The sequence below is a fragment of the Apis mellifera genome, linkage group LG14 (assembly GCF_003254395.2).
Source record: "Apis mellifera strain DH4 linkage group LG14, Amel_HAv3.1, whole genome shotgun sequence".
Taxonomy (NCBI): Eukaryota; Metazoa; Arthropoda; class Insecta; order Hymenoptera; family Apidae; genus Apis; species Apis mellifera.
Genome location: NC_037651.1, coordinates 7,015,640 through 7,037,254, shown reverse-complemented (window position 1 = coordinate 7,037,254; position 21,615 = coordinate 7,015,640). Strand labels below are relative to the sequence as shown.

Here is a 21,615-nt window from a genome sequence, read left to right as displayed (position 1 = left end):
TTTAAAAAAATTTTCAAATATCCAAGTGATATTGCTTAATTGAAACTTCGAACTTGATATAAAGAAGGATTTGTTATACAACTCAAGTTTCAAGATGAAGAAGAAAACAATTGAAAACACTTTTATCCAATGAAAGAGAAAAATTTCCTCCGATATCGAATTAATTTCAAATTTTTATCCCTCGCCTATGTTTTCTTCCTCCAAACTTCTAAGAAAAAAATTATTCTCTTACTCTTACTTAGAACAAAGAATTTTCATCGCGCAGAAAGAGAGAGAGAAATGTGATAATTATTACCAGCCAGAAAAAAGACGAAAAAAACGCGAGGAGAGGGAAGCCAAAGTTCGTAATTGGACTGTATATTTTTCGCGCCGAGACGTTTCGGCGTCGAAAAGAGGAAGGAATGAAGGGAGAGAGAGAGAGAGGGAAACAAACCAGGGGAAAAGTGCGTCATGGATTTGGGTCAAGAGTGGTCGTCGTGGAATCAAGCGAGCCGAGCCAAAACCGCGAACGTGCCAAGAAAAGTTGCCTCGCGGCGATAACTCGGCCAGGAGCAAAAGGAAGCAACAGGAAGTCGACGGAGGAGCGGGGTGTGCCACGCTCGCGGAAGTTAATGAATTAAGCCGAGGGAAAAAATTTCACCCTCCCTTTTTGAAACAACCGTGTCCGCAAACGGTTGTTTACACTGCTGAAAAAAAATACCACGTCGTGATAATTCGAGTTCCACGATCTAAGGATCTGATCTTGAAAGAAAGATCAGATGTGTTTCGATCATTTTCAACGGAATTCTTGGAGGAGGAGAAGTTAATTCTTCTCACGAGGATTTGATCTTTTCGATGAGGAACAACAGGGTTGAAGGGGACGAACGATTTCGAAGAGAGGAGGATGCAAGAGAAATGAAGGGAGAGCGAAGTGGGGCAGCCAGTTGTCGGCGAAAAGTAGTAGACAAAGTAGTTTTGGAAAAGCGAATCGAAGAATCGATGGAGGGAGAAAGAGGATAATTGTCGAGCAAAAACAAAGGATTTTCTCTCCCTTACAACTATCAAAAATATCTCTTTGTTTTCCGTTGGCCTGATGTTACATTAGGTATTGCACTATACATGAGTAGCCCGCTAACTTTTCCACCCCCCTCCCCTCCCAAGACTTATGTGTCAAGTGCCACGTGATTCTTTTCGAACTATCGCCGTGGAAATCCGCCCGTTTCCGCGAAAAGTGGAACGCTTATGTTATATACGGGGTGATATACACGTCGGGAGTAGTCGCGATATTTTTCTATCTTTTTCCTTTTTTTTGTCTTCTTCTTCTTCTTCTTCTTCCGTTCTCCCCCTTCCCCATCTTTTCTTTAAAGATAAAGTTGGTCGCAAAATTTTTAACTCTTTCCTCTCGGCAAGAATTGATTTGTTTGCTCGAGAGTACTTTCGACCGTTCTTGTCTTGGGAGAATTTGTGAATTTGTTTTCTTCTTCTTCTTCTTCTTCCATTTTGGCTTTTGCTTGAAATCGCGAGAAAAAGGGTAGGTCAGTGAGGGACGCGGAATCTTTCGGGGATTATTGATCTTGATGCTGCAAGTTTGGAACGGGTTTAGAGGAGAAGAGGCAACTGTTTACCGCGGAACTTTTCTACTTTTTTACGTAAAAAATCGCCATCTCGCTGTCACCAACGCTCTTCCCCATAATTATGATTCCAAGGAAACTCGTTTAACCCGATGTTAACCCGATTCTGCGGGTGAGGATGATAAAATTCGATTTCGATTTCGAACAATTCTTATATATACATATAATCATCCATTCCATTCCATCTCCCGCCAATCTCGAAATCATCGAACCCTTCCTTCTTACTATGCGAAATCTCGCGAAAGAAGAACGCTAACATCGTTTCCAACGACAACAACGCTTGTCGAACGATCATCCTTCGAAGAATAAAGGAAAAAAGAAAGAAAGGAAAAAGAAAAAAGGAAGCCAAAAAAACAATACTTGTCGAGCGAATACGAATAAAAATTCGTGGATGGAAGAAGAAGAAAAAAAAAAAGAAAACAGAGAGGGACGAAGGGTAGAGACTCTGACCTCGTCATGGTCCTCCCTGTGAAGAGCTAGATTCCTCGGGAAAGCCGGGACGCTGCTCACGGTCAAACCCTTGAGATCCTTGAGCTCTTTAAGGGCGCCGAGCGCGTTCAGATTATCCTTCAGATTGGCCAGATTAAAATTAATCCCCTGCTCCTTGAAGTTGAGGTGCCTGTTGAGCACCGTCTTCCCGAGGGCGCTCGCGAGAAGGCTGTTGTACAGCTCGTTACGCAGGATGAACTTTTGCTCGCCGGGCCCATCGTCCTTGCTCGACGCGTCGTTCGAGGAATCCGAGTCGACCTCGACGGACGAGTTCGAAACCACGCTCATCGTCGACATATTTCGCACGTGCCCTTCGTCCACGCCCTTCTCCTCCGCGTTTCTTTCAATCTGGTGTTTCATCAAAAGGAAGAATCTCTCTCTCCTTCTCTTTCCTTCACTTTCTCTACGCGTCCTCCTCTTCTATCCTTCCTTTTTTCCTTTTCCTTTCCCTTTTACGTGGATCGAAAAAAATTTCAACTCTTCTCTTTTTTTCTTTCTCTCTCTCTCGTCCTCGCCGCTCCGTGCGTTCTCCAAGCTTCCTCCTTCCCGACGTGATGGTGTAAAATAAATAATTCCGATATTCCAATTAAATGCAAAATTGGGCTGTTCTTCTTCCCCTCCTCTCACCCTCCTCCTTTTTCAAGTATCCGATTTCTGGTGTTCAATAAAAAATACAAGGGAGAGAATAATATCCCCTATTCTCTCCTCTTCGGAACACGCCGCCGTTTATAACGTAGCTACTAGTAGTTATTTATTTATACGCGAGGTTATTAAAATACCTGTACATGTGTCCCTTGCATGTGTGTATAGGAATATATAATTAAATACGCTTTCCAAGTGTATGTATATATAATATAGATGTATATATATATATATAGATTTGCTCTTCTTAATTTTCTAAGTATGTATATATATATATATATATAGATTTATTAATCGCGAGAGAATCGTCTCGCTCTCGATTTAGATTAAAAAAACACCGACCGTCGATCCGAAACCACCGAAGATCGTGTCCTCGTCGAGGGATCCCTGGCTCAAAGAGGAGCCACGTGGCGCGGCCTAGGATCGAGAAAAGGGAGGGGGAGGGGAAGAAAATGAGAGGAGGAGGGAGGGAGGGTAAAGTAAGTGAATGATCGGATGAGCGATTAAAACGTGGATTGGCGAACGATCGAAAAATCTCGCGAATTTTACAATTTTACACAATTTCTGTCCGTTCGGGAGCCAGAGAACGCACAGCCATCCAGACTTTTTTTTTTTCTCTTTTTTTTTTGTTCCTTTTTTTTGTTTTTTGTTTTTTTTCTCTCTTTTTTCTTCTTCTCTCTCTTCTTAAATTCGTACGTGTTTTATTGCCTGGCGAATCTGGACACAGCTGCGAGACTATACACTATGCTTCCTCGATCTCTATCATTTCCTCGGGGATGAAGGTATTTCACGTTTCCGACGAAGAATCACACGGCCTCGTGACGTACAGCATCTTAGGAAGCATCTTCCTTCCGAACGAGAGGAACTCTCGATCCAGCCAACTCTTTCTTTCTTATTATTTTATTTCTTTATTATTATTATTATTATTATTACTATTATTACTCTTTATTATTATCGTTATCGTTATTATTATTATTATTATTATTATTATCGTTATTATTTATATATATATCCCCTACGTTTTCTTAGCGTTTACGCCTTATACGATATTACGAGTGGTCGCCTAGGATACAAGTTAAGCGGGGCGGCGAGACGAGGCATCCGCATTTGAGAAAGAAACATTGTATCGTGGCGTTTTAGGAACTTTTGCGCGCGCAGCTCATTACGCATGGCCGCGGCCTTTCTAATTGGCTGGCTAATTAGCGCGGGAGGGTGTCCCCGGTGGCGCGGGCACGAGGTATCCGGCGTGCGTGTACGCGCGTGTACCGCGCGCTCACCCCTCTTTCCCTCCACCCACTTGGCGGACGAGGAGGACACGGGGGGGCGAGGATGGGACGATGGGCGCAGGCAGCCCCTCGGCCCCGACCAAACCCTCGACCAACTCCCTCTTCTCTTCTTACGTCCTACTTTGTTAATCGTAAGCGATAACCGCATAAAACACGTGAAAAATAGGAACTTTGGTTGATCGTTTCTTCCCTCCTTCTTCCCCTCCTTCGTATTCTCGCACGATCTCTCTTCTTCCCCTCTGTCTTTCCCTCTTTCGTCTCCTTCGTTTCTTCGTCCCTCCTCATCGGCGCGGAGCGGCGTCATCGAGCGGCCAACCACCGGTCATTAACGCACGATCTCACTTCCCTCTAGGCTGCTTGTTGTGTCTACGCTTCCCATTCGGGTCGTCCCTCCTCCCCCTCGGACGGGCACGTCCGTCCCCGGGCGCGAAGAGGAGGTGTAGCGCGGCGCGTGGGAGAGGAAGCGGAGAGAGAGAGAGAGAGAAGAGGAAGAGGAAACGGAATGGAAGAGGAACATCCTCCTCTTCCCGTCGCATCGAGGAACATCGTCCTTCAACCGTCCATCGGGATCCCGGCACCTTCCTCCCCGGGCATCATCGCCTCCTCCTCTTCCACTTCGCTTCGCTCCTTCGTTCCTCGCTCTTCCTTCCCTACGTGGATGATGCGAGCCGTCGTCCAGGAGGCCCGATGGCCTCCCTTCTTCATCGTCCGGAGAGAGTAGCGGTGGGGCGGTTGGTGACACGCGATTCGCCGAGCGCGGGCCGAAAAAGCGGCGAGACGGGGCGAGCCGCGGCGACGGGACCCGATCCGACGGGCCGGATGCCCTCTCGCCAATCTCCGTACGCGATCGGACGTATTCGGCCCCGGCGGACGGGCGATGGTGGGGGTACGCGGCCGCTTAGTCGCGATTCGAGCGTGGCCGAGTCAATTATAAACAACAACAACCACGACGACGAGGACGACTAGGACGACGAGGATGACGACGACTCTCTCACCTTGGCCAATCCGTCCGATCCGTCCAAGGGTCGGAAGGGGTGAGAGAGGGAAAAGGGTGTGAAGGGAGGGGAGAATAATAATAATAACAATAATAATAATAATAATAATAATGGAAGGAATTGGCACGAGCACGCGAGAGCACGACGATCCCCGGCTACCGAATTCTTCTGTTCCGCTCACGGAAACCGCGTCGCGGTTCGCGAGAAGGGGGTTGCCTCTCGAATCCCAGTTTCTTATGTGAGCGCGACCGTGCGACTGGTTGATGCAGTCCGCGGCGGAGCATAAGGAAGCGGAAGCTCGCCGTTCCTTCTCTCTCCTCCGCTTTTTCTCCGTTGCTCCGCTTTCTACTCGCTCGCCCCATCCTTCTCCGACTCCTTCGCGCTTCCTTGTCGCGCCGCCGGCCAAGGAAAGGCGCGCACGCTTCGCCGCGGCCGCCGGCGTCGTCGTCGTCGACGTCGTCGTCGTCGTCGTCGTCGTCGTGCTGCCCTCCGTCTTCTTTCGTTTCCTTTTTCCCTCCTCTCTCCCTCTCTCTCGCGCGCTCTTCTTCCCGCCCTAACCCCGACTCGCTCGCACCCGCCGTGTATCTGTCTCTCCCGCCACAACGCCGTAGGAAGAAGGGGGTGGTTGGGTGGAGGTAAGGAGAAGGAAGCCGAAAGGAAGAAAGGAAACGCGGGAGCGAGACGGTGAATCGGTGGATAGACGGAAAGGTAGCGAGAGACCGAGAAAGGGGTGGGAGAGACCGAGAAACTTGCAAGGTGGTGGTGGTGGTGGTGGTGGAGTGGAAAGAAAGAAAGAAAGAAAGAAACCAAGAAAGAAAGAAACCAAGAAAGAAAGAAAGAAAGAAAAAGAACGCGAGCGAGGGAATAGAGGATGCGGACGAGGGGTTGCGAAGAAGAAGAAGACGGGGGTAGAAGAGGGTAGAGTGTAGTGGTAGTGGTGCCGTATCCCGCGAAGAAACAGATAAATATAGATATTTTTCCTTTGGTTGGCTACCTGGAGGGAGGAGGGGGAGGCGAGAAGAGGGAGAGGCCTCGTGGGTGGTAGAGGAGCCTGAGGACCGAGGGGAGCAGGGAGAGAAGGAGAGAGGGGTGTGTAGAGAGCGAGCAGAGGGGAGGGTGTTGCACGTTTCCCGCCCCCCAGACCGAATTGGAAAAATGGAAATAATAAGAGTCGCCTCCTGGGGGGGTTGCATGGCGGGCTGCACGAACGGCCGCCGAAGGGGTTGCAGCGGGGTGCAGAGAAACGGGACGAGGGGAGCAGGAGGAAGAGGGGCAGGGGGGATGGCGGTGGTGGCTGGCTGAGTAGGTGGGATGGGGATGGAGTAGGGGGTTGTGCGCAGTGCAGCATGCGCCCTGGACCCGACCGGCTGATAGGGAACACACATCGTTCTTCGTGTGCGAGAGGGATCTCTCACGTGTGTTCCATCGTTGGCGGCGGCGGCGGCGGCGGCGAAGGCAAGAAAAGTGGGGCTGGGGGTGGAAGACGGAGGAAGGGAGGGGGGAAGAGAGGGGGACACATAGCTTGACGGGCACGTCGAAACCAACATGGCCACCAGTTCGAAAGACCGCTACACATTCCGTACATAAATTAACCCTCCGGATACCGGCGCGCGCCCGCTCATCCGATTCTTTTGTTTCGCTCTAATAAAGTATCTGTGTCACGATGGAATTCGATTGCCGCCGCGCGCGCGCGCGCGCGCGCGCTCGTCCTCTCATCCCTTTGATCCCGTCGCTCCTTTAATCCCCCGTCTCCTTTCAATTACGCTTCACGACTCGCTTCCCGGCGGAAATTCGAAAAAGAGGATTTTCATTCTCCTCTTTTCATCTCGCAACCGTTTCGAAATATCCCTCCGAATCGTTCCATTATCCGGCTACCAGCCTCGGGATCGTTCAATCCCAATGGAAATGGACGGCGAATCTCTGACAGCGACAAGCCAGAGATCGCGTGGATCATCTCATCGATCGTCTTGTCTTCGACTTTTCTTTTTTTTTTCTTTTTATTAGTCGAAGAGAAGAAAACGTTTAACGGTATATATTTTATATATTATGGGAGGGAGTTGGAAAAGGGACGATTTTAAAACGTGGGGGAAGAGTTTATTTACCTTGGAGAGAGCGCGAGGGAAGAAACGAGTTCGTTCCAGTTTTCGCGACGACGCGGCGTGATCGAAGCGGAGGCTCTTTCTTCTTCGAGAACGACTGTTTGTTTGTTTGGCTGCGGGGATGGTTTATCGGAGGCGGTAACGAGACGCAGTTTAAGCGATGGCCTCCGATAATGGAGGCCCGGGCCCCGCCGCCCTCGCCCCCAATGTAAAAGTAATACGCCTAGCGGGACGGAAATCGTCGTTTCTCTTCGGCCACGATTTAAGTGATAAATGGCATCGTTGCCAGACCAAGCCCGGAAACGGATGCGTTTCCGTTCCCCGCTTCTTTTCCGCGGGATTGAAAATTCTCCTTGGTATTCCTGGATCGTCCGAGACTCGGCCAGACGTATGACGATTCCGCCAAAATCAAATTTGCGATCTTCCCATACACAAGCTTAATAAATTCTTCCAGTTTCGAAAACCATCGAATTTCGCCAATCTTCTGTTTAATATTTTTGTTTCTTTTTCATATCCAAGAATAAAAATAATCACAACAACTCTTCCCTATTTATCGATATTAGAGAAAAATCAATACTCCTTTCAAATATTCGCCAATTTTCGTCTTTGACATTTCTTTTATCTTCCATCCAAATCTTCGACTCTCCCTTATCCATTATCCCATCCACTTGTTATAACATTGTCAATCGGCATAAAGCGTCGGGATCAACGTTGGCCAACGTTACAATGCATTCGCTCCATTCTTCGAGACGTGCGCGAATAACGGATGGGCAGGCAGACAGGCAGGCAGGGGCAGGTAATGCAGGTAGTTCCTTCTCGAGTGGTATCAGCTTTTGAGGCTGGCCCGCGTCTCGAGCGAGGCAGTCACACGTTGGAAAACATTGTGGAGGAAATAGGAGTGGCCAGGAAGAACGTGACTCCTTTCGCGTTCCGGAGATGGTGTTTCACGTGGTTGCATAAAAGTTCAACGGGAATCAGGGATCGAGCAGCCTCTAATATCCTCTAACGGTGAATCCCCGAATTACCATTGTGCCATTCACATGCAGAATACCTTCACACTCCTCGATTCCCTCCTTTTAAGTAGCTCGATGGGAGCACCACGACCTGTCCTTTCATCCCTCCCGTTAGAGATTCCATTATTTCCTTTCTCCCCTTCTCTCTCTCTCTCTGTCTCGTGCACCCTTTCGTTCGCGAGATGATTATTTGTGTTTTGGTTTTTCGGGGTGGAGCGGAAGTGGAGCGCTTCCTTGGAACGGTTTACGATTACCCGTATCGAGAAGAACACGAGAACTTGCTTCCTCCAAGGTTGGATGGGTTCACCGTTGTCACGTGAAAAGTCAAGCGCGGTTCCCACGTGGAAACGAGAAAAATTATATTCGAAGAATTCCCTCCGAAATTTCAATCACGCTCGAAGCGTGATATTTACGAATTATTTCTCGAAAAAAAAAAAGAATCCAAACCGAGAAGAAAATCGACGAGGGATATGCAATTCCTTGAGAGAAAAATATACTCGTTGAATTGTCATCACGAAGAGAAACAACAAATTCCATTCCACTTACGATTCCTTTCGCGAGCTGGCCGGTTGGGGGAAAAAAACCACGGAGATAGGGCGATAATCTTCGCGAGGATCTGCTGGCAACGGGCCACGCAGATGGTGGAGCCACGAGGCTGGTCGGCCGATAAGACGCAAAATCCAAGGTTAACGCGAGGGGGGGGTGGTCGCCGGGATGCGAGGTGAAAATTAAAGAAGCGCTAAGTCGGCCGCTAAACTGAAGAACCACTTGTTGAACAGGTTGTGGCGGCGGCAGTGGCGGCGGCACGTTGGTTACAGCCACCGCTCTCTCGGAGGGGTTGGAAAGCAGCCGGGAGACGACGGGGTGGCAGGGGGTGGTCCAGTTCACGGAGGCGGATATGCAGATGAGGGGTGGCCGTGTAACTAACTTCTAACTTTCGTGCAAACCCCTTTTTACGCCGGGCTGACTACTCACCCCCTCCCTTCCCCTCGACTTTAAAAAATTAAATCTGTAAGATGCTCGACTGTTTAGAGAGGCGAGACTTTTCAAGAGACTCGGGCAAAGTGTAAGGGAAGCGGAGTCCTCGGGGTACGAAGATTCTTTTTAAACTTCTCGTCCCTGAGAAGTTATTTTCTTGTTTCGTTTCGCGATTTGATGCTTCCTTTTTTTTTCTTTTTTTTAAACTCGTTTTAATTAGCGGAGAAGGGTTATGAATCCGGTTTATGATTTTTTTTCTTTTCTCTCCTTTTTTTTTTTGGAAGAAAGCGGTCGCGTTGCTCGTTTGCTTGTTGGATTAGCTTGTTTAAATTGTTCGATCTTGTTTATCTTTTTTTTTTTTTTTTTTTTACGTTTTAATTATTTGGAGCATCGTGAGTGGAAACAATCGAAGCAATACAGTGTACACAGGTTGAATATTGGGATTGTTAACGTGCCATTTTTATTAGTTTCATCTCTCCGTTTGACTTATTTCGCGTTTAGGGGAAATAGTCTTAATTTCAAATTAAGATTCTTTTTTACTCTATCCTCATTTAGATTTTCACGAGATATACGTACAATTTTGTACACGTTGCTTGATCTTACTTCGAACATGTCTGCTTCGATACACATCGCGTGCGCATTTTATTATACGCGAAACAATTAATCGTTCATCGAGAAGTTTTCGTGCCAATCCTGGGAAATATTTCTCGAGCAAACAATAGAAAGGGAGATCGATCCGGGAGAAGAAATTTCCACCCGTGTCCATTCGCCGAACAACAATTTGACTTATCATCCCTCCCTCATTCCTCCCTCTCCGCGAGGGGGATGGGGAGAACCCGCGAAACAACGGATCCCGCGGCAGTACTTTTCCCTCTTTTCGACGTTTTTTCTCGGTTGCCGAAAAAAAAGGCGGAGGAAAGGACGCCTGGCGCCGGGACGTCGGCGTCGACGAGTCTCGACCCAGATACCCCGTCGTCGTCGTCGTCGTCGTCGTCGTCGTCGTCGTCGTCGTTGTCGTCGTCGACGACGTCGTCTCCTCCGTGGCTCCGGCTTTTCTTATTTCTCCCTTTTATCCACCCATCGCGAGCGCATCCTCCAACCTCGTTGGGGTAGGTTTTTCCACCCCCTGCAACGGTATACACGCGTTGCGCAAGTGTGCGAGTCTACCTTTCACCCTCCACGTACAACACACGATGGAAGGTTTGTCTTTTTTCTTCTTAATTTTTTTTCCCTCCTTCTTCTTCTTGGAACGGGTTCCATTCGCCAATTTTTATATTTTGCGCGCGGGTCAAGAAGAAATTTTTGATATCAGAACTTTACGAATCATTCGTCCATGAGTCTGTTCTCGTTTGTTAAGAAAATAATCGTTTTGCACGATCGAGTTTCGAATTTTCCTTTTTTTTGGAGGAGGGATATTTTTAATTTCGTAAAAATGTTTCCTTTAATTTTAGGATGTAATTTTCGCGATATAAAGATCGTTTTTTTTTTTTTCTTTTTCAAGGGGAACGAAAAATAATTATCTATCGTGTAAGTGAATTGAGAAGAATTTCTGGAAGGAAGCTGCTGCACGGGCCGATAAGAATTCCCGCGACGATTGAACAAACGTGGAGGGATCGAATGAGCCTTTTTCCAGCCTTTCTTGCAACCCGTTTCCCCCTGAAAGATTTTTCTTGGCTGGCCCACTTCGATCCTATTGGTTACCCCGTTCTACTTCTCCGATGCAATGAAAAACGTTTTATATTTTTTTTTTCCCCCTCCCTTCGTCTAGTCTTCGCCGAGTTCACAATTTTCAAGAAGAATCATCGCTTCTTCCATTCGATCATATACGAGATTTCATATCAAATCCCTAATATCCTATATTATATTTTCAAAAATAAATAAAAATATAGGCGATAAGAAAAGAAAGGAAAAAAAGGAAAGAAATTTTTCTCGAAAATTTTATCGAACTGAACGAACTTTTCTTGATAACAATGGATGGAAAAAAAAAGAAAAGAAAAGAAATTGGAAGATACAGAAAATACAAAGTTTTCCTCGAGTCGATAAATATTCGCAGGAAGGAAAGGAAGGAGAATTTTTTAATGCAAATTCAGAGTATTATCCTATCTTTTGTGGACGAGGCTTCGAGATGCAAACACACGTTTTTCGAGCGTGCACGTAACACACGTGCGTGGCGCATAAAATAATAAATTAAGCTTGTACGATACGATCAACCGGGGCCACGATTGGTCGTCGTCGTCGAAAGAGGGCCCCCTTTATTATTTCTCTCCGTTTCTTCTCTTTCTCTCTCTCTCTCTCTTTTCTTTTTTTTTTTTTTATTTATCGCGGCGCACGAATCTCTCCGCTGGCGAGCATAGGGGCTGAGCATTCCGGCCATCTTGAATTGCAAATACGTGTCGGATCGGAAATAATGAAATGAAAGAAAGAGGGAGAGGAAAGAAAGAAAGAGAGAGAGAGAGAGAGAGAGATAGGGAAGGGGGGAAAAACTGGGAAAAAGATATCCGCGAGACTGCAGTTGCAAATAATTTCGTATTTCATTTTCCAAGCGGTGGATATTTATCACGGTACAACGGTTTTTCTCTATTACGAAATTCGTATAATTATTATCAATTTAAATTCAATAAAACGTGGATTAATCGACTTCCAACGATTTCACAGTTGAATAAATAAATATCAATATAAAATTATAACCACCGCCAGTTTTTTCCCCCGCCTTCCAAATTAAGTGCGATCGATATTTTCTTAAAGTGGAAAAAAGAAAAGAAAAAAGGAGGAGGAGAAAAAAAGAAGAAAATGTCATTAATAACAGTGAATCAAAGAGGAGGAAAAATCGCGATTTGCAACGTCATCTAGAAAAACAAAGCGAGGCAATGTTATAAAACACCGATTACAAGATGTAATCGAACGTGAATCGAATTCCATTCTGGATCTATCTTCGATCCAACGTTTATTAGGATTAACGCTATCATATTATCAGATTATATTAAATTAGAGTTTTACGTCATCAAAAGAAGATCCCCTCCCTTCTCGAAAAAGCCTCATTGTTTCGCCAAACAATGAAACTAATGAGACGATTATCTCCTCTATCTCCCCATTTTCTTCACCAGATTTATCTAAATTATCGTCATTATTTTCTATCTTCTGAATAAATAAACAAACAAATAAATAAAAATAAAAATAAAACAATGATCGAAATACAAACATGCTTAATTACAACATCACGAAAGAAGAACGAAACTCTCTTCTTCGTTCAAACTTCTCTCGATTCAAAACTTTGATCTTGAAGACTAAAAAAAAAAAGAAATTTTAATTAGGAGACGACAAATGTTAGAATGTTGTAGAGAGATCCAATTTTAAATTTGAGGAAATTTGTGGTGGGTACGAGTTAGCGCGCGGACCGCTTTCAATTTACAAAATTAAGTTTAAGGGGAGGGGGTGGGAAACAAGGGTTTCAGAAACGGGCGATCGATGGAATCCCGTGTTTTGAATCGAGGATATACGCTAAAGTGGATTGCTTCTCTCGGGGATCCCGCGACCCACACCCCTTCCTCCTCCGTGTCTCGATAAACCGTGTTGCGTTATCGCAACAAGGGATGGAGGAGGGGGTGGGTCTTTTCGATCCACGTGATTCATATTAATCGTTCGTCACCCTTTTTTTTTTTTCTTTCTTTCGATAACTTCGATCCTCGACGACGACGAGGAGGAGGAGAAGATCCGAAAATTGAAGAGGAAACCCAGAATCAGTCCTCTCGAACGAAGAAGAAACCGAAAATCTCGATTATTTGTTTGCGCGATAATTTAATTTTTCGCCTCTTGCTCTTTCGAAAAGCTTATGAAAATTTAAACTCCGAGGCTCGAAGGAAGTGGGCTCTAATCCTCTTAATATCGTATCTCGTTGAACGAGTCTGTTCAAGACAGAGTCGGGGGGAGGAGAAAGGGAGGAGAGGGGGGGACAAGTCAATTACCGAGGATAACGAAATTAACACCAAACCAGGCAGTGTGCGATTACTTCTCGAACGGAAGGAAGATGTTTATAAGCTTATGAAAAAAAAAAAAAAGAAAAGAAACTGTATCATAAACCTGCTCTTTCGAACCATTCCTCGACAGAATAGAAATGGTAGAAGGGAGAACGAAATTATATCTGATCCTATTGGAAAGAATTGGAAAAAAGAGAGAATTCGTGATTGACACTTCGTGGAACAATTGCAATCATCGTTAAAGCAAAATTATCAGACGTAAAAAAATCGTGAAATTTTCAAGTTATACCGATTACCGTTGCTTTCCAATTATTCTTCGACAAATGACACGGAGGAAAGAAGGAAAGAATCGAAAAAGAGAATTCGTGATTGATAATTCGTCGAACAATTACAATCGATAAAGGAAAATTAGAAATATCATAATTATCATTTGTGCGCAATGAAAAATTCTTCACGCAAGGAAAATCCGATCGATGGATCAACGAAAACTGAGAAGAGGAAGAAGAAGAAGAAGAAGAGGAGGAAGAGGGTGGCCCGGATTTCGCGGGGTAAATATGCATCCCCGGCGTGCAAGGTAAATTGTTGAAGAGTTGGGGTGTCCTTAAGCTAAGGTAAAAGGTTGTCTGGGGCGGCGTCTAGCCGTGTCTATCGATTATCCTCCATCTTCGTCTGTCTCGTCCGATCTTACCGCCCCTCTGCCACGCTCCCCACCACCGAAACCATCCCCTCCCCCTCTCCACCTTCCCCCTATTTTCGATCCACCACCGTCCACCCCCTCGCTCCTGACCTGTCGCAAACCACCCACGCACTTACGCACACTTTCCTTCTTCGTCAGGTTTCCTTCCATCCTCCCTCAGGATCAATTCCCCCGTTTCTCCACCTTTCTTTTTCTTCTTTTCCTTTCTTTTGGAATTAAGAAATTTGAACAAATTTTCAAGACGATCGAACGGACGATTATTATTCATTTCGTTCCTTCTTCCGAATTAATTCCAATCCTTTTCCTTCCTTCATTTACGAAATTTGGAAAAATTTTCAAGACGACGATCGAAGTTTCGAACGATTCTCGAATCACCCTTTAATTATCCTTATCCTTGAAAATTATCATCGATGATATATTTAAAAAATTCGATTATACAGTTTTGAGTCCTGTCAAATGATTCCAAAGGTGATCGAAGGTGATTGGAAATTATTGACGGGCACAATGTGGCGATCGAGATGGGACGGCTTCGATATAAGCTTCGACTCGATGGGGATGATTCTTATGGAAGCTTTGAAATTTTTGGCTCGCAAGGGTTGAGAGAGGAGTGGAACTCGATTTAAGGGGACTCCCTTGTTCACGGGGCTCGAAACGTTTGCCTTTATACTTTGAGGGGGATGAACGAGAGGCACTTGGCTTCTCGAGCTGCTTTAATCGAGAGGAGGTAACAATCCGTGGGAGGAGATTGTTGATCAGCTTCCGATCCTTTCCAAGAGGTGAAATAATCATCGAGAGGGTAATTGGTCAGCAAACCTCTTTAATTCCCGCCAACTTGGCCGAGGCGGGACAGATGGAATTATTCTCTAAAATTCTTAGACTAGCTTCGAAACTCGAGAGAACATTTTTCACGTTCTTTTTTTTTTCTTCTTTTTGATTTTCTCGCAGATAACTTTCCGAGTCTATAAAAGATTTGAGGAATTTTGCTTGACGATCAATCAACAATATTACTGCGTTTTAAACATTTTTCCTCGAGATTTTATACGTAAAACGAGAAATATTGGCCTGAGAATTAAAAATTCGAAATCTCAGAATTCAAGTACAGTTTTCTTTGGCGTGGTAATTAACACGAGTCTGTAAAAGATTCCAGGAACGTTCGAGGAATTTTACCTGACCACTCATCGATATTATTGGATTTTAAAAATGTTTAAAATCCGACTATAAAACGAGACATTGGCCTGAGAATTAAAAATTCGAAATCTGAAAATTCAAGTACAAGTTGCGCATAAACAACTTTGTTAACTTTGAAACTAAAATTTACAAATTTACAAATTTATAAAATTGCGCATAATTGAATTCGCATAAATTAACGAATCATTTAATCTCTCCTTTCGAAACCTTCGCCGTTAATCAAAATTTTTATTTACCCTATTGAAAAGTATTCCAACTTCCACTCTTCGATATTCGACGCGATAATCGAAAGATCGAAAATTTGCGGGGTTCCAAGTGTCTAACTAAATTAACAACGTGTCTGCGTTGAAATAAAAGGGACGGGGATCGGATTGAATATAATTCGTACGAGAGGGGGTTGTACGGCTGACCCTAAAGCGTACGACGACCGCACCGAAAAGAAAAGAAGAAAAAAAAAAAAGAGAGAAAAGAAAAAAAAAACCAGCCGAAGAATCAAACGTACCCGTACGTCAACCCAACGTGTGGTTGGACGATACGTGCGTGCGTGTGTGTGTGACGGACAGGTCGTGACCTAGGCCGTCTTGAAGGGCAGACATTTTTTAATCGATAACCTGGCCCCGCTCCTCGTCCACCGACACCCTACAAGGCGAGGAGAGGGTGAGGTAGGTGATCCCTGGCTAAAGAGCAGTAGTACGAGAGGAGGGGGGAGGGTCGAAGGGGTGGAACAGCCCGGGAGAGAATCGGTGGAGGTGTACAGACGCAACTGTGTACCTCGCCACCCCCGCGACCGCCAGCCTAAATAAAGGCCCATCCTTAAAGCGGACCGCCTCGAAAACATTGTTAAAGGGGATGGCGCGCCGAAATCCTCGGGGGATGTGCGCCGATTGACCTTACGTATCTTTCATAATTTCCTTTTGATTTTGTTATTATTATTATTGTTATCGAGAGGTGATAGAAAATTTTGACGTTTTCGAAATTTTAATTGCAACTTTGTCGATTTTGTTCCTTCGAATTTTTCTCCCTTAAAGAAAATTAGAAAAAAATTGATTTTGGAAAAGAATCCGTTGGAAATTTCGATGATAGATTTGAAGTTAATTTTCGTACAATTTTCGTGAAAATTAAGAATTTGGCGAGCGAAAATGCGTTTTGATTTCATCGATGAGAGAGGAAGGACGATTGAAAATTTGAAATTGGAACTTTGTCGATTTTGTTTCTTCGAATTTTTCTCCCTTAAAGAAAATTAGAAAAAAATTGATTTTGGAAGAGAATCCGTTGGAAATTTCGATGATAGATTTGAAGTTAATTTTCGTACAATTTTCGTGAAAATTAAAAATTTGGCGAGCGGAAATGCGTTTTGATTTCATCGATGAGGGAGAAGGGACGATTGAAAATTTGAAATCGTATTCTTTGATTTTTGGTCAACGAGGAGAGAGAGAGAGCATTGAAGATTTGATTGGAAATTTTAGTAGAAAGTTTTTTATTCCTATTATTTATTAAGATTGAAAGAGATATGTTAAAGTTCCAATATGATGATTTGACAGATCGTTGACGGATGCATCGACGAGAGTGGTTGTTTATTTTTTTTCCTTTCTCATGCACAATCGATATATATATATATATATATATATATATATATATATATATATACGTATGTATAATTCGTTGGGACGAAAAAGTCGGAGACAAAAAAAAAAAAAAAAAGGTGCATCGGAGAGACGGGTGGAATATGATAAGGGAATGGAAAACTTGGGGCACGGGAAACGTCAAAATATTGTTTTTCCATTCTTTTCAGGAACGACGATGGCGAGACAAGGTGGTGACGGTGTTTTCAGAAAAAATACATCCGCCCCTGCCCATGGCTGTCGATGCTGTATTTTTTTCCCCCGCGTTCCTCTTTTTTTCATCGCCTTTTTCTCGTTACTCGGAAGGCGGGCTGGTTGCGAAATTTCGAAACGAAAACATTGATCAGAAGTGAAATCGAGTCAACTTCTCAATTTCCTGCTTCTTCTTCTCTTTTTTTTTTCCTTCGACAGAAATCGAATCCAATCGAAGGGAAGAATTATCCAAAAAATTTCTTCGAATTCCATTATTCCAACGACAGAAGAAGAAATCGTAGGATCAAGTATCGATCGATTAATTAAAAATGATATTCTCCAAGAGAAAAGAAAAAAGTTCGATTGCTGTATCGTTTCAATCGGCGATCGATGAAATAATTTAATTCAGGCCAAGTCAATCATCGACGATATCCATTCTACTTTATGCTTCTGCTCTGATTTCTCTTGCAACGAATGACAATCAGGAGGAAAAATTAAAAATCAAAAGTTAAAATTTTGAAAAGAGAAAGGGGGATGAAGAACTCGTCGATGACTCGTTAGTGAAAATTTTATTGATAGTTTTATTCATGGAGAGAGGAAGGGGAAAGCGACAGTCACCTGTTGCACAAACAGAGCAACGCGAATGCTCTTGCTGTTAAGCCGAAAGCGCGTTGCATTCCGGCCGGCGTTGCATTGATTAAAAGCTCATCCCTTTCGATGGCACTTCCCCCAAATTTCCCTTCGATCGAAACGGGATCCCATTGAAACGAAGCAATATCGAATTATGTCCCTTCTAAGTACTCGATTTTTATATAATCAAATTAATTGCTTTCAATTTGATCGAAATGGATATATTGTTTTCCTTTTCTTTCCTTTTCATTCATCGAATAAAATATAATTTACAAATGTATATTATATCATATCGATTCTGCGAAATGTAGAAAAAAAAAGATCGATTCAATTTTTAAGCGGAGAATAAACGTCATTCCCCCTCCCCCCCTGTCGTAACTTGTTGCGGAGAAATCGCGATACGAGCAAAAATTGCACGGTGCAACAATAACAGAATTTTTGCCCGGCTATTGGAAAAAGTTGTTTCGGCGAGCTCCTCGAATGGAAAAATTGTCAACTTGGAAAAACACGGCACGGCTCCCCTCTCGATTTTTTCCAGAATCGAATCGGTACGTTTCGAAATAAAATGGACTCGAAGAGAGAATTTTTGCCGGGCCAATTATTATTCATCGGTCGCGTTTTAAATATTCATTTCCGAGTGAAAACAAAATATTTCCTTCCAAAGAAATTTCTCCTTTCTTAGACTAAACGATATTATTCGTTCATTCGTTTCTTTTTTTCCCCTCATCTTATTTCGAGATAAAGTTTTCATAGCAATAAGATTGAATATAGCCTCTCTATTCGAATAAATATCTCAACGTTTATTAAATAACATTTTAGCCATGGAGAGGGGTAATTCGCGACATCTGAATCACGAACGAAGCGAGAATATCCTTGGCGGGATAGGATAGAAATTGGTTGTTGCTCGAACGGTGCGTCGTTTCAACCCCTTGCGCGAGGGGGTTGGTTAACCGACCGAGTCCCTCTCTGCATTATCCACCGAGGATAAGCAGGGTGGCCAACTACCAGTTTGGGGGTAAACCGAACTCTTCCGCATCGCGTGGTGGTAATTTTTTTCGTCGATTATATTTCCAAAACTGTATCGGTAAATTTATCGTTCGAAATTTCAAAAATATCCCACCGATATTTACAAAAATTATCCCTTTAACGTTCTTAAACGTTTTTGAAAACATTATTGAATATCTGATAAGAAACTTTCTTTAAACGTATCGAAAGAGATTGCGATTACGAGATATAGAAAGGTGGTTTGCCAATCCGTTTGACGAACGGGCAAATTGTACATTTAAATATATGTTAATGAAAATGAAAATGAAAATGAATATATAATACACCTCTCTGAATTTCACTCGCTGGAAAATATCTTTATTTAAACAGGCCGGATTATGTCACACCGATTTGTATACAATCCCGAAGAGATATTGCAACCTTTGTTCCGAAGGCAATTCGCTGACCCCGAATTTAATCAGCCGGCCTGCTTTCTCCTTCTCCTTCCAAACGCGTATTTCGCGATTGCGTTAAATGGATAAACGAGCATTATTTATTATTTACCAATCTTAACGCTTGACTGTCAACGTGTTCGATTACGACACGTAGCACGTAGACGACAGTCTTCAATTTTAAAAGGAATATATTAAATATATGAGATTCTCTAACGAGATGTGTCTCGCGAACGATTTTCGAAAACGATATTCATTTATCACTATTTCCTCTAAATACGATACGAATAAAAAAGGAAAAAAAAAAAATAGAATTCGTCGCATCGTTACACGTACAATTTTACACGCTGCGAGAGATAGACTTGCTAGAGATAGACTTACATCTGTGTACACGGGGATAAATCTCATCACCGAACAATCCCGACCTCTTCGACCTCCTTCCCCGTGAAATTCCCCGCGTAAACGCTACTTCAGGATGATACAACACACTGTACCTGAATGACGTGCAACGTTTGACCCTTGCCTGCCTTTTTGCATCGCCATTAACCTATTGACTGCTGCGTCATACGTAGATGAGCGACACTCTTTTTCCTTTTTCTTTTCTTTCCTTCCCCTCTTCTCTTTCCTTTTTTCAAACGTGCGTGCAAATATTCTCGAATAGAAAATCGCTCGTCCACGACATTGGAATCCGATTCCTTCGATAATAATATCGTTTAAAAGAAAGAAAGAAAAACCTAGGAGAATCTAAAAATCTTCCCCTGAAATCTCCTTCCCCCCCCTCCCTTCCTATACAAATCTCGTTTCAACGCAATTACCCTTGACGATACCCGTTTTAAAATTCCACAGAAAAAGGAAAAGAGGAGAGGAGGGAAGAAGGAAGGGACACCCATTCATCGACGAATCGTTCACCTATGAAAAAGCTCGGGTTTAAAAATAAATCCCCTTCCCCTTCCAATTATCCGGATTTTGAAAAAAAATCCGCCGGGCAAATGTGTCCAATAATACACACCTCGAAACGTGTCATTAAGCAATGATGAAATGATCTCGATCGTTTATCGCGACGTAAATCACGGCTCCTCTCTCCATCCAACCCCCTCCCCTCCTTCCCCTCAATCCCTCGGAGAGGGGGGTAATTAACGCCTTAATCCGAATACGTCGCCTCGACTTCGTATTTCGAGATCAATCAGCCGCTTTGCTCGCTTATTACCTGCATATATTCCCTCCTCTCCCTATCTTTCTTTCTCCCTCTCGCTCGATCGCTCGCTCTCCTCTCTCTCACTTCTAGGGAATTCACGTAATGGATCGTTAAAGACAGGCACGACGGTGCATTAAGTGCAATTTTGCTACTATGTAGTGGTCACGGTGCACGTCGTCATTAACCGGCTGCCGGCAAACGGGGAGGAGGAGGGGGGAACTTGGCCTCCGGGGTTACGAACACCTCGATTCAATGCCGAATCGTGATTGATTGAGTGTAACCTTCGTTTGCATCTTTAGATTGCGAAACGATTATTATATATCCGTCTAATTGGAATAGTTTCGTTTCGTTCGCAATAATTTCTGAAATCCGAATTATGATTTATATTTGTTCGATGTCTGCGTTTCAAGATTTATCGTAGAAAGATCGTAGAATGAGAAGGAAATTTGGATTTGGAATGTTTCGGGAGAAGAAAGAATTATTTTTGGAATCAAATGGATTGGAAATTGTTTACTGAGAGAAATTTAGAAAGAATAATCGAGTTAACGAGTCAAGGACTGGAAATCGTGGATATATTATTAATAGAAGCATCGTAAATATAATTTTTCCACGTGGCATTTTTTTGCTCGATGGAGGAAAAAAAAATGTAAAAATTACTTTAACCGTTCTTATACAGTCTATTTACATACCATCTGTAAAAACTATCCGCAAGAAGTTTACAACTTGACAGAAGAATTCTTAGAAAAAAAGTTGCGCCAAAGATATATATCTCTCTCTCTCTCTTTCTGGCAGAGAACATTTTAATCATCTTGAAACATCGATCATCAAACTGTTACTCGTATTTGACGATATAAATGTTCCAGCCTTCGAACGATCTTAATCTACCATGATCGATACTATTAATAATAGCACCGTTTAATTAGGAAACAGGTAAGAACAATTGAATCATCATCGATTTTTTTAATCGTTCGAACGATTATATACGATTCAAAACAACATTCGATCTGGAATTGCACGTAGAAGGAATTGGATAGGATAAAAGTGGACGACGACGTGAAAATAAACGAGCGTGCACATCAATAATATCGGCTTGCCGTGTTATTTGCGTGCACACGATCGAGCATGCGATTTCACCGCAACACCTCGTCGACCTTATATTGAGATTAAAAAAAAAAAAGAGAATTGGAAGGGGAGGAAAATCGGACGTTTAATCGTTCATTTATCTGCAGGAGATATATATATATATATACAAATTTGCAAAAAGTTGGATGTATTACACGGACAAAGTGGATGTTAATTACGTAGAGTGGAAGGGATTTTTTATTTTCGAGAGATTGTATCAAAATTTTTAACGGATGCGAATAATGAAAGAGCAGGTATATAATAAATGAAAGTGAATACATATGAATAATATTCGTCGCTACGAAATTAAGATGCTTTGCGAAAATGTTTCTTCAACATGCTCCTCGAATTTTTTAAAAGATTCTCATTTTTCTTTCGATAATGAATATTGATTTTTGGAGTCTCTTTTTATCTTTAACGAAATTCTCATGAGACGTACGGATAATA

At 43.3% G+C, this 21,615-nt stretch overlaps 1 protein-coding gene across 3 annotated transcripts in view; it reads right to left on the bottom strand.

Moving 5' to 3' along the window:
- LOC408455 (zinc finger protein rotund) overlaps positions 1-21,615 on the bottom strand; it is a 195,188-nt gene that overhangs the window by 136,679 nt on the left and 36,894 nt on the right. The window contains exon 1 of one of the 3 annotated variants that reach the window (XM_006562988.3): positions 2,061-2,941. The exons of 1 other annotated variant lie outside the window; for it this stretch is intronic. In XM_006562988.3, the coding sequence (XP_006563051.2) occupies positions 2,061-2,459 (399 nt within the window). In that variant the 5' untranslated portion in view covers positions 2,460-2,941. Of the gene's footprint in view, positions 1-2,060; positions 2,942-21,615 lie in introns of those variants that run through there. One more of the 3 variants, XM_003250144.4, reaches the window with a different exon arrangement.